At 38.0% G+C, this 16959-nt stretch overlaps 1 protein-coding gene across 1 annotated transcript in view; it reads right to left on the bottom strand.

Moving 5' to 3' along the window:
• slc16a10 (solute carrier family 16 member 10) overlaps nt 1-16959 on the bottom strand; it is a 58260-nt gene that overhangs the window by 19422 nt on the left and 21879 nt on the right. The window contains exons 2-3 of the mRNA XM_059356488.1: nt 7995-8139; nt 700-1129 (exon numbers count right to left, since the gene is read on the bottom strand). Coding sequence (XP_059212471.1) covers nt 700-1129; nt 7995-8139 — 575 coding nt within the window. The remainder of the gene's footprint in view (nt 1-699; nt 1130-7994; nt 8140-16959) is intronic.

Raw genomic sequence — 16959 nt, 5'->3', positions numbered from 1 at the left:
ATTTTTAGTGAAAAAAAATCAATATTTTTGACTTAGTTTCTGCATAAAAATGGATTTTGATCACATTTCTAGCGAGAAATATATGTTTTATTTTCTAAATATTAAATCAGTGAATGTACATAATCAGTTTGTATGTTGGAATAGCCACGGGATATGACTGTCATTAACTTGCATTGTAGCCAAATCTGTGTCAGTTTCACAGAAATTTGAGTGATTCCGTGGCTATTCCACGGATTTTGAGTTAAGCGAATCCGTGGCTATTTCACGGATTCCTGTGAGACCAAGTTGGGTACAGCTGACTCTTTGGAGTGTCTTTTAGTACAGCCGGACACTAAACAAGACATGTTTAAATGACCAAAATGTTCAAATAAACTTTCATGAACTAAAAACCGTCAAATTTCTGAGATGACAACACGACAAATAAATTCACGGCTCTTTAGATCTACACAGAGCCTTGGAAAATGATTTAAACAACTCATTCAACATCATATTGTCTTGAAGAAGACTTCAAACTAGCGATTATTGCCACAAGCATTTTTTTCTGAGTTAATAAATCAAGTGAGAAGTCGTCTCATTTTGTAGTGAGATAGATAGGACCGGACTTGGTGAACCCTGTTGGGTTTTTGCAGGCTTAAGGCACTTCCAGGTTTGCAAAAACAAGAGATAAATACAGGAAGGACGTAGAAAACAGAAACCTACCAGGTGAACATAAGGCACAAAGTAGCCGTAGAGGGCTGCAGGGATACCGAAGGCCCAGATGCGATATCCCAGAGACTTCCAGATGTTAATGTTGAAGATCTGGCTGAGTGGCGGGAAGCGGCTGCCTGTGCGTGTGTTGGTGGCTTTAACTGGCAGCAGCGGCCTGTAGGTGAAGCCCGCCAGCATCAGGATGAACATCAGGATGCAGAGGACCCGCATGGTGTTCTGGAGGCCCACCTTCTCCAGCAGGCCCGACAGCACGAAGGGCAAGGTGATGGTGAAGACGCTGCTGCCGGCCGTCACGATGCCGTTCACCAGACCAAGGCGCTTCTTAAAGTAGTGGCCCAGGATGACCAGGCTGGGCTGGTAGGCAAAGGAGCAGCCACAGGCAAACACTATGCCATAGGTGAAGTACATGGGGCCCAGGGACCTGGGGGGGAAAAACAACAGGTCACATCAACTGCACTGCAGAAAAGGGTCTAAAAACAAGATAAAAACACTAAATCTGCACTGCAAAAAAAGAAAAGTTGGGTGAACTCAAAATTTCAAGGCAACAAACTTCGATAAAATTTTAAGTTGGACAATTAAACTAAATATTTTAAGTTTTGTTTTTGAGTTTGCTCAACTCTGAATTTCTCTGGCACGATTGTAACGCCGCTATGAAATGTCAGCTAATGTTGTGACCACAATTTTGAGTTAGCATTGATACGCTAATGGCTACTCTTGTAGCTGTAACAAGCAGCGCCGCTAGCATCAGTTAGCCGCTAGCATGAGTTAGCCGCTAGCATGAATTAGCCGCTAGCATGAGTTAGCCGCTAGCATCAGTTAGCCGCTAGCATCAGTTAAACGCTAGAATCAGTTAGCCGCTAGCATGAGTTAAACGCTAGCATCAGTTAGCCGCTAGCATGAGTTAGCCGCTAGCATGAATTAGCCGCTAGCATGAGTTAGCCGCTAGCATCAGTTAAACGCTAGAATCAGTTAGCCGCTAGCATCAGTTAGCCGCTAGCTTTCGCTAATGACCGCATTTCCCAACAAAGAAATAAGAGTTATCAGAACTATTGTCCCTTGTTGTGAACCCCAACTTAAAGATATAAGTAACAACAACTCACCAACTTGTTTTTGAGCAGACAACTGGCTTCCTTTGTTGTGCTAACTTACATTATTGCCCTAAATGTCAATCATTTATATTTCCAAGTTTTACCAATTTAAATCACTGTTTTAGGCCAAAAAATACAAGTTGGCTTTTTTGCAGTGTGAGTCAAAGTCAAATTTATTTATATAGCGCGTTTATAGACGGCTGAGCTGCACCAAAGTGTTTCACATAAAAGTGCAAAAAGTGCAATAAAATACAGAATTGACAAATGTAAAAGAAACAAACAACAACAAAAAAATTAAAAATTAAATAAATAAAAAATAAATAAAAGAAGATGGGATAATTTTAAAAGCACTGTGGGATTACTAGGGGATGCTATTCCCTAGCACTTGCCGGAGAAAAAAAAAAAAAAAAAAGGGAAATTATCTTGCTGCATGGACAGATAAATTCACTTTACAAGATTTCTTACAGGATTTAGGAATTCAAAGCTGCAAGCAGCGATGAACCGGCCTGAACAGAGTGCACTGCAAATTATTTGTTTCTTACCAAGATAAAAAAAAAACTTTAGATTTAGAAGTGTTAGATAATTGATCTTGTTTTAAGAGTTAATTTCTTATTTTAAGCGTTCAACATGCTTATTTCTAGATTTAATAATCTTAATTCAATAAATCTTGTCAAGGTAAATTATCTGTCCATGCAGCAAGATCATTTCCCTCAGATTTACTGTTTTTATCTTGTTTTAGACCTCTTTTTTTGCAGTGCACTTATGAAATGAATGTATTTCCCAACAAATAGTGTGTTACTGATTTGCATTACTGCTCAAATTGGCTATAGGAAAAGATGTCTAAAGTTTAAAGAGAGTCTGTCTGTGTATGACTCACTCTGCAGTGTTTCTGCTCCAGGGAAAAGCAAGTAAATGTTCTGTGATGGTTTTTCTTTTCTTTTTTCTTATTTGCACATTCAAAGGCAGTATAAATCATTAACCAGCAGGAAAATGTACTGTCTACTGTCCAGTTGCCATCAGCAGAGGCTCATGGCTTTCTTGGCAGGCTGTTCTTCTGTGTGAATGTGTAAGCATAGTGTTTGACTTTTTCTGAGGATTATTTGATTTTGTTAAACTAGCCGCTTTCTAAGAGTTTTGATGACTCTGCTTCATAAACTATATAAATGATGGACGTAGTCACAGTGAGGTCACCCATTGGTTTGTGGTTAGAACCATCAAGATCAGTGTTAAGGCTGTCTCCATCTTTGATTTTTGAAACCAGGAGAGGCCATATTTGGACTGTGGAGGAGCGAGCAGTGGACTTCTGGGTTCACTAAAGATAAACTGTATGTTACAGCTGACTCCTTGGAGTGTCTTTTAGTACAGCCGGACACTAAACAAGACTTGTTTAATTGACCAAAATGTTCAAATAAACTTTCATGAACTAAAAACGGTCAAATTTCTGAGATGACAACACGACAAACAAGTTCACGGCTCTTTAGATCTACACAGAGCCTTGGAAAATGATTTAAACAATTCATTCAACATCATATTGTCTTGAAGAAGACTTCAAACTAGCGATTGAGATCAATTGTTACCACAAGCATTTTTTTCTGAGTTAATAAATCAAGTGAGAAGTCGTCTCATGTTGTAGTGAGATAGATAGGACCGGACTTGGTGAACCCTGTTGGATTTTTGCAGGCTTAAGGCTCTTCCAGGTTTGCTTCACTGCTCAGACTGATTGAAAGCAGCTGCTTCAAATCACACACTGGCACAATTCCAAAGAAGTTGGGACACTGTGTAAAACATTAATAAAAAAAATAATTCAAATCGACATTTATTGAAACTGTTTATTTAAGTGAACATAAATACTGTATACCAACAGGAGTACCTTATTTTTAAAAGTCAAAGCTCCATAAAGTGCACATTCAAATAAAAAAATATCTTATATAAAAATAGCCTATGAAATAAAATTGGCCAATCTTTTTCTGAAATAATTATATTTATATGAGAAAAGAATAATGAACATTACAAAATAACTAAATATGACAAACCCCAATAAGGGCAGCTTTTATATACAAAGAAAGAAAAAAATTGAACTATATAGATATACATGCGATATGGTCTAATTCCATATCACATTAAAAAATATATCGATATTATTTTATTAAGGTATTTTTTAAAATCTTTGTTTATTTTTTATTTTTTTAATGAGCATACTTGGCATCCTGTGTTTATTTATATATTGGTATTATTAGCATAATTGTTAATGTTTCTGTTTCTCTGCTTTTTTGCCTCCCTATATATTATTATAAATTATTATAATACTATGTTTTTTGTTTTGTTTTGTATTTATTTTCTTTTGTGGTTCTTTGTTCTAATGTACCCTTTAAAAAACAAAAATGTGGAAAACAGCCGTGGAATAAGTTATGTCTTGTACTGATTCTTATGAATGCTAATTTCCAATAAAAAATATATATAAAGAAAAAATATATATATATCGATATATCTTTTATATGGATAAATCGCCCAGCCCTAAGCCAAATGACATGTAATGTAATGCCTGTTGAGTGATCAGTATTAGGCCCCCAGCTATTTACTCTATATGCAAATAAAATATGTTTTAAAAAATGAACATTCAATGGTCAATTTTATTTTTCTACAATACCAGCTTTTATTATATCTGCTCTACCTCAGATCTCATCCAGGTTACATTCTGCTTTTGACTGAGATTGATGTTCTAATATTAATCTTATCTTATACAGCTTTATAAATAAAGCTATCAGATTGTCCCAGGAAACTCATGTAGAATAAATCACTTTAAAACAAATTTAAATAGGATTCTACTGACATTTTAATGGTATTAGTGAATGTTTTATCAGTGTGTCTGTGTATGCATTGTCTTGTTATCATATCAATTACAGTTAAATATGTGATTAGTTGAAAAACAGATCTTGATCATGATGAGATTTCGTGAATGAATACAATGTTAAAACATTTTGTCCATTAAGCCTTTCAATGAAATACATCAAAGATCACATTCAACAAGGTAAAAGGATCTAATAGGTCCAGATAAATACAGGGTGTTGGTTCCAAGATGGTCCAAAGTCCTGTTTGGTGTTTGGGGTAAATAAATCTCAGCAGGGAAATCACATGACCAAAAAATGTTGCACCTTGCACTGTCTGCTGCAGAACACGGCCTGCCCTGTGAAATGTGTGTGTGTGTGTGTGTTCTTGTATTTCCTACATAGTGAGGACCAGGACACGTTTTTAACCAACAGAGTGAGGACATTTCGGCTGGTCCTCACTTCTTTAAAGGCTTTTTTGAGATTTCAGACTTTGTTTTAAGGGTTAAAGGTCACATGATGATGATCATTAACTGAAACTGTATTGTGTGGTTACAAAACTAACTAAAATTATAGTGAAAATGTCCTTCGTTTTCGTCTTTGTCAACTTTTTTCATACATAATGAAGATGGATCAGACAAAGGAAATAAAGGCAAAATTTACTGTGACCTCTTTTAATCTCCCACCCAACAAATACCCCATTACAAAACACTACAACTAATAAAAACTAAACTAAAACTAAAGCATTTCAAAAAATAAATACTCAACTAAAACTAGCAAACTCACTCTAAAAACGAATTACTACTAATGGAATTTGAAAACAAAAATTCACAACTAAATTAAAACTAAAACTAATGAAAAATTCAAACCTATTATAACCTTGCTAGGAAATTCACTGTTCCAATGAGGGTCCTCACAAAGATAGAAGTACAAGAATGTGTGTGTGTGTGTGTGTGTGTGTGTGTGTGTGTGTGTGTGTGAAATGCTCTGACAGCCACTTGATAAGCAGTAATTCAACTGATTTATTACTAATTTGATACAGAGAGGGTTGAACTCTGGCTGCTCTTTTTGTAGAACATATTTCTGTGTTCGTGTGAATATTTCCTCACGTGTGTGCATGCAATTCCAGGAAATTATTAACAGCAGAGTGCTAAGAGCAGAGAGGCTCTGACACACAGAGTCTTGATAACAGCTAACAGGAGTATGTTCACTACCTGCTCAGCAGCAATTAACAGACAGACCTGGTTGGAGATTAGCTGGTGAACGTAGCGGAGCGTTAAGCATCAAAAGAGATCAATCTGCAACACAACTTATGATTTTACACAGAGAACATATATCCCTCTGAGTCTCAAGGGTAAAACTGAAGTGGGAACTTTAACTCATTGTTTCTGGTATATTGGGCTGAAATTATAAGTGAAATGGAGAGAATTTTTCATATTAATATTAGGGCCGGGACTCGATTAAAATAAAAAATCTAATTAATTAGAGGCTTTGTAATTAATTAATCGCATTTTAATCGCATTTAATCGCATTTTAATCGCATTTTAATCACATATAAATATTTGACCTGAGAACAGTGAGAAGTAATTTTTTTCACATGGATTTTTAGTATACCATTGAATAATGACTGAATACATAAGCTTAAGCAACAAAAATATTGTTTATTTTTGTTCAAGTCCAATAGACCAGTGCAATGTTTGCCATTAAGTGTATCAATAGCATATTTATAAATATAGAACATTTCATAAATCCAGGTAGCCTATAGGTAGGTAGACCTTCTGTAAACTAGAATACTTTGGTTTTTGAAGTAAAACACAATCCACGCTAGCTAGCACGCTAGCCGCTAGCTGCTATATGTTTAGCATTGAGGTGATGCTTGAGGCTGGATGTGCTGCTATGGTGATATGTGAATTCCTTGTTGCCTAGCAACACAACCATGCTCTTATGGACGCTTCCATCCGTTGGTTTTTAGTAACTAAATGTCCCATCATCCACGGGGCCAACCAAAGGTCTCATCAGCTTCTTCCTTCATGTTCACTGTGGTTTGTTGTTGTCTCAACTCATCAACGCTAGTTGGTGCTCCAGTATAATCGCTCCTCCTGAAACTCATCCAGGGAGAAACGTTCCGCCGTGCAAAAATAAGTGCCATTAAAATGTGTCCATTTTTTTAACGCGTTCAAGAATTAATCTTAATTAACGCGTTAAAGCTAGTTAATTAACGCTAGTTAATATAGAAATGGTCCCTGATTCTAGGTCTTCCAAGTGACTATTGGAAAGCAGCAGTCAACAAAAGACTGTATAATATTCTAATGTTTGCAGCTAGGAGAAATATCCTTTTGCGGTGGGTCAATGAAGGTTTCTTCTGTCTGTGTTTGGTGCAAAATCATTTTTGATCTGATCCCTTTAGAATATCTTACCAACGTCAAACATCACAGTGTAGATCAGTTCTACAGAGTGTGGCGCCCAGTTTTGGACTATATCGGACCGGGCCTTTCCTCCACTCTATTAAAAGGACTGATGTTGTGTATAATGCCATATGTTCATCTCTTATGTAAGAGCTGTCATGTTTTGTGTTTGTTTTGTTGAATGGAAACAAAAACTACAATAAAAACAATGAAGAAAAAAAAGAGAGATTTCTCTCAGCAGCTGGTAAACAAACAGTTAAAGAGAGAACATATTGGACTGACATTCATCAAGTGGACACAAACACAAAGACTCATAATGAATCATGTTTTTCTGTATCTGCTGGAATTTAACATAAGCACATGTTTGCTTACAGTTTTCTGTGCCAATCTCAGAGGTGATCATGCTGTATATGTAGGGTGCTCTGATCCTGCTGCAGCAGATATTGGACTGATACTGACTCAGATAGCTGGATCAGGTATCAAGGCCAGTGGATCCCATCAGACTCCTGGGGCCATGCAACAGGGAGCCAGTTATTTTGAATTTCCTGTGCAGTTTTCGGTCATGTTTTGCCATTTCCATGCTCCAAACATCTTCTCCCAGAGTTTTAACCAAATCAATTCTAAACTTGGTGGGCAAATCTTAAGAACTTGTCAATATAAAAATGTTTAATTACGAAGCTTTTGCGTTTAACCTATTATTGGCCATGACACAGTAAGCTGTGTTTAAAGGGGCTAGACTAGCTTAGGTTTTAGTAAGAGACATCATAATCTATAATAAAAAATAAGAGACATAATCTATAACCATTCAGTACCAGGGAGACAATAGGCTGGAGGAGCTCTGTGTCTTTATCGAAGAAACTCATGAAACTCTTAGGAAAATGTGTACCATTGAGGGTTAAACTCCCCAATGGTGTGATGTGTCATGTGTATGATGCCATTTGAGTATAACATCTTATTTTGTTCCTTACGTGACGAAGGAGCTGGCCAGCAGGCCGACCAGGCCGACAGCGGCGCCGGCCACCGCCGTCACTCTGCAGCCGAAGATGTCGGTGAAGACGCTGACGATGGGCGAGCAGAAGAAGATCATGCCCATGGAGAGAGAGCCCACCCAGGCTGCAGACACAGAGACACAGAATGAACAGAAGATCTCACACAACAAGCTGTAATCAGCCTGATTATCATTTAACTTCCTGTTAAAGACACAAACAAGAATCAAGACCGTCTCTAGGAGGAAGTTCTTACATATTAATGTTACAGACGCTGACTGAACAGGAAGCAAAAACACACACTGTTGATCTTGTATCCATGCAAACACCCCCCCCCCCCCCCCCCCCCCACACACACACATTCTTGTACTTCTGTCTTTGTGAGGACCCTCATTGTAATAGTGAATTCCCTTGCAAGGTTATAATAGTTTTGGATTTTTCATTAGTTTTAGTTGTGTTAATTTATCATACTGTATAATGTTTGTAACTGCATTCATTCTTTCTGGAAATATGTAAAAGATAAGGAGACTAACAGCATAAACAGTGATTGTACAGGAAGGAGTGATCAGGGAAACACTTCATCTCAGTGATTGTTTTACAAACTATCTGTTGAGTTTGAAGACTTGGTGTTTACCAAGCGGGAGGGCTAACAAAAGATGCTAATGATAGCATTATGGGAAATGAAGGAGTGTGTTCTTGGAACTTGATCTAAACAAGGGACTCAAATTCAGAATATCTCTGCTGCATCATTATATTTTAAACCTGTTTCCTGTAAGTTTCCCTTCAGTATGAATGCATGTTAAAGGGCTATGCTAACCCTTTAGTATTGTTATAAACCCAAACTTTAGCTTCAGGTTTGCATAAAAATAGCTTTAGCTGTTTAGCTGCAGACCAAACTGTAAGACTAGATATTTACTTTGGCAGAAAAATGTCATTCAGCTTTAGAGTGAGTCCGACTCTTTCCCTTTATGTTTCACTCTTATATTTCCAGAGCAAAACTGCTTATTTATTGTTCATGCCAACCAAACTGGTACTTTTTTTCGATTGCAAGTCAGATGTGCCTTTTAAGAAATGTCAGCAGCTAAAAGCATCAGGGTGGCCACAGGAAACATCCGCAGTGTTTGCTCATTGCTTGGTCAGCAGTCTTCTGTGATCTAAGGTTAAATTCCACTGTCACATGCTGCAGCAGACTTCAGATGTATAACACACATTTACAGCAATGCAGATAGGCAATTCTGTGATAGTAACAGCAGCAGAGGGCTTAATCATTGTGGGATTTATCAGAAAAGTAGAGCAGTAGAAATATAGGAGTGTAAGCAGACTGAGACAGTTTTTATATCTAAGATCCTGTCACAAGATCTTTTTATTTACTTTAAGTCAAATAAGCAGCATTTATGTGCTGACATATGCTAGGAGGAACAGAAGATGTTGCTGAAGAAATGTTTCATACATAGCAAGCTTTTAGAAATATGGTTTCTGGCTTTTATTTTCACTAAGGAGAAGCAGCAGGCATGAAGAGGGTAACTGGGAGTGAGTGACATGTTTTGGTAGAAGTGAGTCCCTGGGGCACTTTTAGGTTTCCAGTGAAATCACACATCCTATACTAGATACTGTAGCAGCATAGGTAGGCCTGAAAAAAAGCACATGTGACACAGAAGTTGTTTTTCTCAATTTTGAAGCGAAGTCAGAGGAAACGTGTGGGAAAATATAAAAGCAGCTGGGGTCTGAGTGTTTTTGTTGTGGTTTTTTTATGTGAGAAATGGGAAACTAGTGTGTCAAGTTTCAGGATAATAACTGTTTTCACTGCTGCTGAATCCTCGTCTGAGCCCACGCTGTCAGACTGACAGACAGACTCTCAATAAGATGAAACGGTACATAAGCACAGAATAACATCATCTGTCAAGTCAAGAGCCTACTTCTGACTTGATTTATTACCTAAGTATGCATTCTCATAACTGGTGAGAATGAGAGTGCATGATTCAGCACTTTTAGATGTGTCTTTTAGATGTGTAGACATGTTTTCCCATTGTTCTGTTTCTGATTGGTTCATTGCTCAGCAAAAAATATATCAATATATTGTTAAATGTTGTATGGAATTAGACCATATCACATATATTGATACAGCTAAAAAAATAATAATTTCTTTCTATATAAATGCTGCCCTTATTAGGGTTTCTCATATTTAGTTCTTTTGTAATGTTCTTTATTCTTTTCTCATATAAATATATTTATTACATGTATTTATTACATGATGTAGATGCATTAAGCTGTTTTTGGGACCTTCGTCTCCACAAACTACTATTGTGTAGTTAGACCATATTCAATATATTGATACAGCTAAAAAATAATAATTTCTTTCTATATAAATGCTGCCCTTATTAGGGTTTCTCATATTTAGTTATTTTGTAATGTTCTTTATTCTTTTCTCATATAAATATATTTATTACATGATGTAGATGCATTAAGCTGTTTTTGGGACCTTCGTCTCCACAAACTACTATTGTGTTTTATCCCAAGTTCTTCTTAAACATGATTCAGCACTTTTCCTACTACTTCAACTTTATGTTACTCTTTTAAGCAACCATTGCATTGTAGTGTCAGCTTTTCAATTAACTCAAAAATATTCCATTATTTGTAATATTCTTTCTTCTGACGTGATCTTTTGACCCTTTTGTTCAGTGTTCTGCTGGACTAAAAGACACTGAGGAGTCGGTTGTTCATTTAAAAGAAAGAATGTCCCTTGCTAACCAAGCTAGCTAGCTAGTGCTAGTGTTAGCAGATGAAATATATTTATATGAGAAAAGAATAACAAACATTACAAAAGAACTAAATATGAGAAACCCTAGTAAGAGCAGCATTTATATATAAAGAAATTATTATTTTTTAGCTGTATCAATATATGGTCTAATTCCATATAACATTTAACAATATATTGATATATTTTTTATATTGATATCGCCCAGCCCTAATAGGGTGTTACGATTATCATGGCCAAAGTCATTACAATTGATTATATTATCCTTTTAATCATGAAAATATGCTCACAACTCTCTACAACTTAAAAAGTAACAACATCTAATGAGAAGATCGATTTTCTGGAAAACAAATTATATTTGATTTGTAGTGTTTAACTAAATCAGCCAGTCATGAGATGAGATGAGAGGTCTCACTAAACAGGACTAACCTGATTATGTTTGTGGCTATTCCAGACAAATTAGGAAGACTGTGTTAAAATTAGACCGCTATTTCAAGTCTCCCGTGACCACGACTTCAATAATGGAAGTTCACCACCAATGTTTCACTTTTGAGGATTTCCCAGTCTCCAGCTAAAATGTCTATAGATCTAAGTCAAACCAAAGCGAGTAAAACTCAGCAATATTTATGAATCTACATTGTCAGGACCACAGTCAGACATCTTTGTATTTAGCCCTTCCATCCCTGTTTCCTACAATGCTTTTCTCCCATTCATTGCATACATTATTTGAGTGGTGAGATACTATTTTTGGTAACACTTTACAATAACCATCTAATAAATGTTTATAGATGGTTTATAAACCGATTATTAACCATTTACAAAGTGCTATACATATTTCATCTTTAAATGGTTTCAACCAATTTCTTAAAGGTTTATGAATCATTTCAAAATCATTAACATACTAAATATGGTGTTACAAATGTTATGAGTGAAACGAAAACTATAAATAAACTATTAGTTATAATTTAATTGTTTGTCAATGGTCAATTAATTATAAACTTACATAAATATACCATCTATTTGCCATTTATAAATTATTTAGTTAGTTAAGCAGTAATAAATTATGTATTTACCATTCTAAATGGCCTATATACGGTTTATAAATGATGATTAAACATTAACAAACTATAAATGATGGTTATTGTAAAGTGTTACCCTATTTTTTCTTGTTAAAACAAAGCCAAACTTGCTTTCTCTCAGTCTTCTACAGAGTTGAACCAAACCTGATAGGATCAACAGTTGTTTGCTGAACACAGAGTAGAAACATCCGTTACATATTTATATTTCGTCATATAAAAACATTGGCGTGTGGTCTATATTTAGTTATTGTCTTGCTCTGGTCTGCCTGTCTGAGTCAACACACAGTCAAAGCTTCTGAGGATCTATTCCAGACACTGAAAGCAAAAAAAAAAAAATGCCCCAAATTCAATGGGGTCCACTCTGCCTGGTCTCATATTTGTGGGGATATATTTAAGCTACATCATGTAATAAATGGCAGTGAACAAGAAGGGCAAAGAATTGCTCAAGGACAACAGGAAATTGCTGCTGTGGTTTCATCTGCTGGCTCTCTCGATTTAAAAGCATTTACGCTTGAGACTAAGAAGAATTCCAGATTGAAAAATGTAATATTAGGATTCTCTCTGTCCCAGTGACATCCACCATGAGCCGCGGGCCGCTTGGACACCGTCAGACCAGGCAGAGTTCCCTAAGTCGTCTGTCTGCTTCGTTAAAGACTCTTAGCTGGAAACCCCTCTCGCTCTGAACCCGCTCACCCCTCCATGACTGAACCTACAGCCACGAAACTACTGAAAACTCTGTCCTGTGAAGCAGACAGAAAAGATTCAAAGCCAATGAGGCGACACTTGGGAGAGATTTTGAACTGCAGAACTTAAATAAGGCAACGTTTCCATGGTGACGGTCTGAACAGAAGACGCAAAAGTGGCGTCGCGTCTTCACTTTTTATTCCTCGTTTAGACGAGCGTTTTCAGGAGGAAATCTGCTGCACGGTGATCTAAAGTGTGTGAATGTGATTGGGTATGCAGCTCTGTGTTTCTGTTGTTAGGTGAGGTTACCGCTAGGTGAGGTTACCGCTAGGTGAGGTTACCTCTAGGTGAGGTTACCACTAGGTGAGGTTACCGCTAGGTGAGGTTACCACTAGGTGAGGTTACCGCTAGGTGAGGTTACCTCTAGGTGAGGTTACCGCTAGGTGAGGTTACCGCTAGGTGAGGTTACCGTTAGGTGAGGCTACCACTAGGTGAGGTTACCACTAGGTGAGGTTACCGTTAGGTGAGGTTACCACTAGGTGAGGTTACCGTTAGGTGAGGTTACCGCTAGGTGAGGCTACCACTAGGTGAGGTTACCTCTAGGTGAGGTTACCACTAGGTGAGGTTACCGTTAGGTGAGGCTACCACTAGGTGAGGCTACCACTAGGTGAGGTTACCACTAGGTGAGGTTACCGTTAGGTGAGGTTACCACTAGGTGAGGTTACCGTTAGGTGAGGTTACCGCTAGGTGAGGTTACCGCTAGGTGAGGCTACCGCTAGGTGAGGTTACCTCTAGGTGAGGTTACCGCTAGGTGAGGTTACCGCTAGGTGAGGTTACCTCTAGGTGAGGTTACCGCTAGGTGAGGTTACCGCTTGGTGAGGTTACCGCTAGGTGAGGTTACCGCTAGGTGAGGTTACTGCTAGGTGAGGTTACCGCTAGGTGAGGTTAGCGCTAGGTGAGGTTACCGCTAGGTGAGGCTACCGCTAGGTGAGGTTACCGCTAGGTGAGGTTACCTCTAGGTGAGGTTACCACTAGGTGAGGCTACCGCTAGGTGAGGTTACCGCTAGGTGAGGTTACCGCTAGGTGAGGCTACCGCTAGGTGAGGTTACCGCTAGGTGAGGTTACCGCTAGGTGAGGTTAGCGCTAGGTGAGGTTACCACTAGGTGAGGTTACCGTTAGGTGAGGTTACCGCTAGGTGAGGTTACCGCTAGGTGAGGTTAGCGCTAGGTGAGGTAACCGCTATGTGAGGTTACCGCTAGGTGAGGTTACCGCTAGGTGAGGTTAGCGCTAGGTGAGGTTACCACTAGGTGAGGTTACCGTTAGGTGAGGTTACCGCTAGGTGAGGTTAGCGCTAGGTGAGGTAACCGCTATGTGAGGTTAGCGCTAGGTGAGGTAACCGCTATGTGAGGTTACCGCTAGGTGAGGTTACCGCTAGGTGAGGTTAGCGCTAGGTGAGGTTACCACTAGGTGAGGTTACCGCTAGGTGAGGTTAGCGCTAGGTGAGGTAACCGCTATGTGAGGTTACCGCTAGGTGAGGTTACCACTAGGTGAGGTTACCTGTGTATACTGCAGGAGGGATGTTACACATGTCCTTATTCTCGCGATATAGCCTTTATTTATAAACTTTTCTATAGTGATTTTTCTATTTAAATAAATGAATAAACGTTTAATGTAGCCCTTATTTAGTTGTTTTTGTCCCACTAATGAATTAAATGCTGACTCATCTATATTTAACACATTACATTTATTACATCCCTTAAAATCAAGAGGGCTCCGCGACCCCCCGTGGATCACTGGTCTAAACGAAAGGCACTTCCCATAAAATATTTTGTCGTTTTTTTCCTGCAAGCGTCCTCATGTAAAGCCTGTAAAGTCTAGGTGTGCATGCTAATGTTAGCTGTAGCAATGCTCTTGTGCTGGAAGCCTGATCTTTAACTGTGCAGCTGGTTGAAGAGTTATCTATTAACCAAAGTTAATGGAAGCAACTTATGGAGAGGCATTCTTGGCTCATATCACAGCGGTGTGACGAGCCATTTGGCTGCCTGGTCAAATAAACAGCTTGTTCCTCTAGTACATTCTCAGAATCTGTTGACAAAAGATGCTCAGATTAAAATCCGGACAGGCTTCATTAAACACAGGGACCACTTAAGACTCTGCTGTTCCCCTGGAATAAACACTACCAGAGGAGGAAAAGGTGTTAATAAATCAACTGCTCTCAGGGCCAACGAACCACAGCAGGACCAGATGTCCCTCTGGATCACCACATTAACATTTCCCTCTGCTTGATTTACCACAATAAAGTCTTTGCTATGTGAATATCGGTTTAAACTGCTTTACACTGTATATTAATTAGATTAGAAAGATTCCTGTGTAAAATGTAAATAAAGATTAATTGCATCAAATTAAGAATTCAGAGTTTATTCTTTTTTTTGTTGATTTTTAACAATTTGAACATTATATATAGTCTTTAAAACATTAGCAAATAATCGATGTTATTTGCGTTAGATAGCGCAGAACTTTTTTTGAATTGGGGTAATATTACGCTAGTGCTTTCCAAGTAATTAACCACGATATTTTCCAAACCAGTGTTGAGTTGACCAAACGTTACCAAATTAATAAATGTGAGGTTATTCATATATTCTATTATTGGTATAGACCCGAGGTAGGAGCCACATGTGACTCTGACAGAAAAATGATATGAAATGAAACAGTTACCTCTTTACATTTTAATGTTCATTTATCATTGGGGTGCGCCCAAATTTGTAATTTGCTAATTATATTCTTCACTTCACACCCAAAATGTATAGCTTATATATGGCATTAATATGGAATTTCTCGAGTCCACACTGCATTATGACAAAATCATTTTAATAAATGCTCATTATGACCTTTTAGTAATGCTGTTAGGCTATTAAAATAAGGTTTGCAGCTCCATTCCAACATTTTTCTCTTTTTCATGGCTCTTTTGTTAGTAAAGTTTGCCAGCCAGCTGTTAGCTATAGACCAGCCTACATGCTCCAAAACACATATTTTAGTCTAAAGCTTTTTGCTGTTACTCACTGTAGAATTAAATAAATGGAAATCCTACAAAATGGGCAAAATGTAAGCACATGAATAAGATGTTCTAATAGCGCTAGTAGTGTAGCAGAGGCTAGTTGTGTCTGTATATGGTGTCACTGTGGCGATTACTGTAAATGTTAATTATCCAGTTTATTTCAGATCACCCACAAACACATACAACCAGCTCTCTGCATTGAACAGGACAGTTGCTCTGTGTGTCTCCAAGTGGCTCCAACAAAAACAAAAAATTAACATCACACAATAAATCCCATAAACTAATCTCGATTGTTAAGTGGAATGGTTTTCCTTATTTAGACAGGAATTCAATGGAACACCCACTTGTTGTTATACTGTTGAACTTGTATCTGATCTGAAAAGCTTTTAGAAATGCCACTGGATTGGCATTATCTCTCTTATTTTTATATAACAATTACATTTCTACAGCCAAAGCTGTTTTTCTTTTTACAACTGAATTAGTGTTCTCAATAACCTAAACCTTACACGTTCAATAACAGGAAGTGCATCAATTATTTAAATGGTATCTGTTTTTCATGGTAATGTACAAAGTTGACAGAATGTTAAAAAGTTCAGTGTAAAAAACAAAACAGGTACATATAAAAACAAACACCCTATTGTAACTTATTAAAATATATCTGACAACTTCCAGCTTTCATGTTCATCTTTTTTTTGTTATGGAAAATTATTTTTTAGCACAAAAACCCCACCCAGAGTCAGACAGGACACGATAAAACACAGAGTACTACTCCTCCTGACTGAAATATTAAAGTAATATTACTGTATAAAATTGGTGCGTCGACTCTCCAAGTGGCTCCAACAAAAACAAAAACTAAACATAACACAATAAATCCCATAAACTAATCTCCGACCACTGATGGAATTACTGTAAATGCATGTGTGTCCCTGTGGTCTCAGCGTGCTGCAGCAGCTCCAGAGCTTTGCTTAGCTGCAGTGTGTGAAGTGTCTTTACTGGATGGAAACACTTCGTACCTGCAGGATCTAATTCTGACTGGAGCTCTCAGACGGAGTGGAGGTGGATGGAGCGGCTCGCTGGGCTGCAGCACCAGCCAGCTCACATTACAATCAGAGCGTTAGACCCACTGACCTGGGGTCAGCAAGTGGACGGACTGAACCCACTCTGGGCGGCAGAGCATATTTTTATCTTGTGAAGACAGAGACAGAGAGAGAGAGAAGAAGGGAAGCAAAGTAAAGGTGTAGAATGTGAAGAGCCTTGTGTTTCTGACTACATCCTGACGGAGCTTTGTTAGCTGCTGCTGCCTCATTAGAAAGAAAAGGAAAGCCCGCTCTCCTTCTAAAAAACAGAAGAAGCAGAGCAGCAGCAGGGTTAATG

The sequence above is a fragment of the Centropristis striata genome, chromosome 18 (assembly GCF_030273125.1).
Source record: "Centropristis striata isolate RG_2023a ecotype Rhode Island chromosome 18, C.striata_1.0, whole genome shotgun sequence".
NCBI classification, from domain to species: domain Eukaryota; kingdom Metazoa; phylum Chordata; class Actinopteri; order Perciformes; family Serranidae; genus Centropristis; species Centropristis striata.
This window is presented reverse-complemented; position numbering and strand designations above follow the sequence as displayed.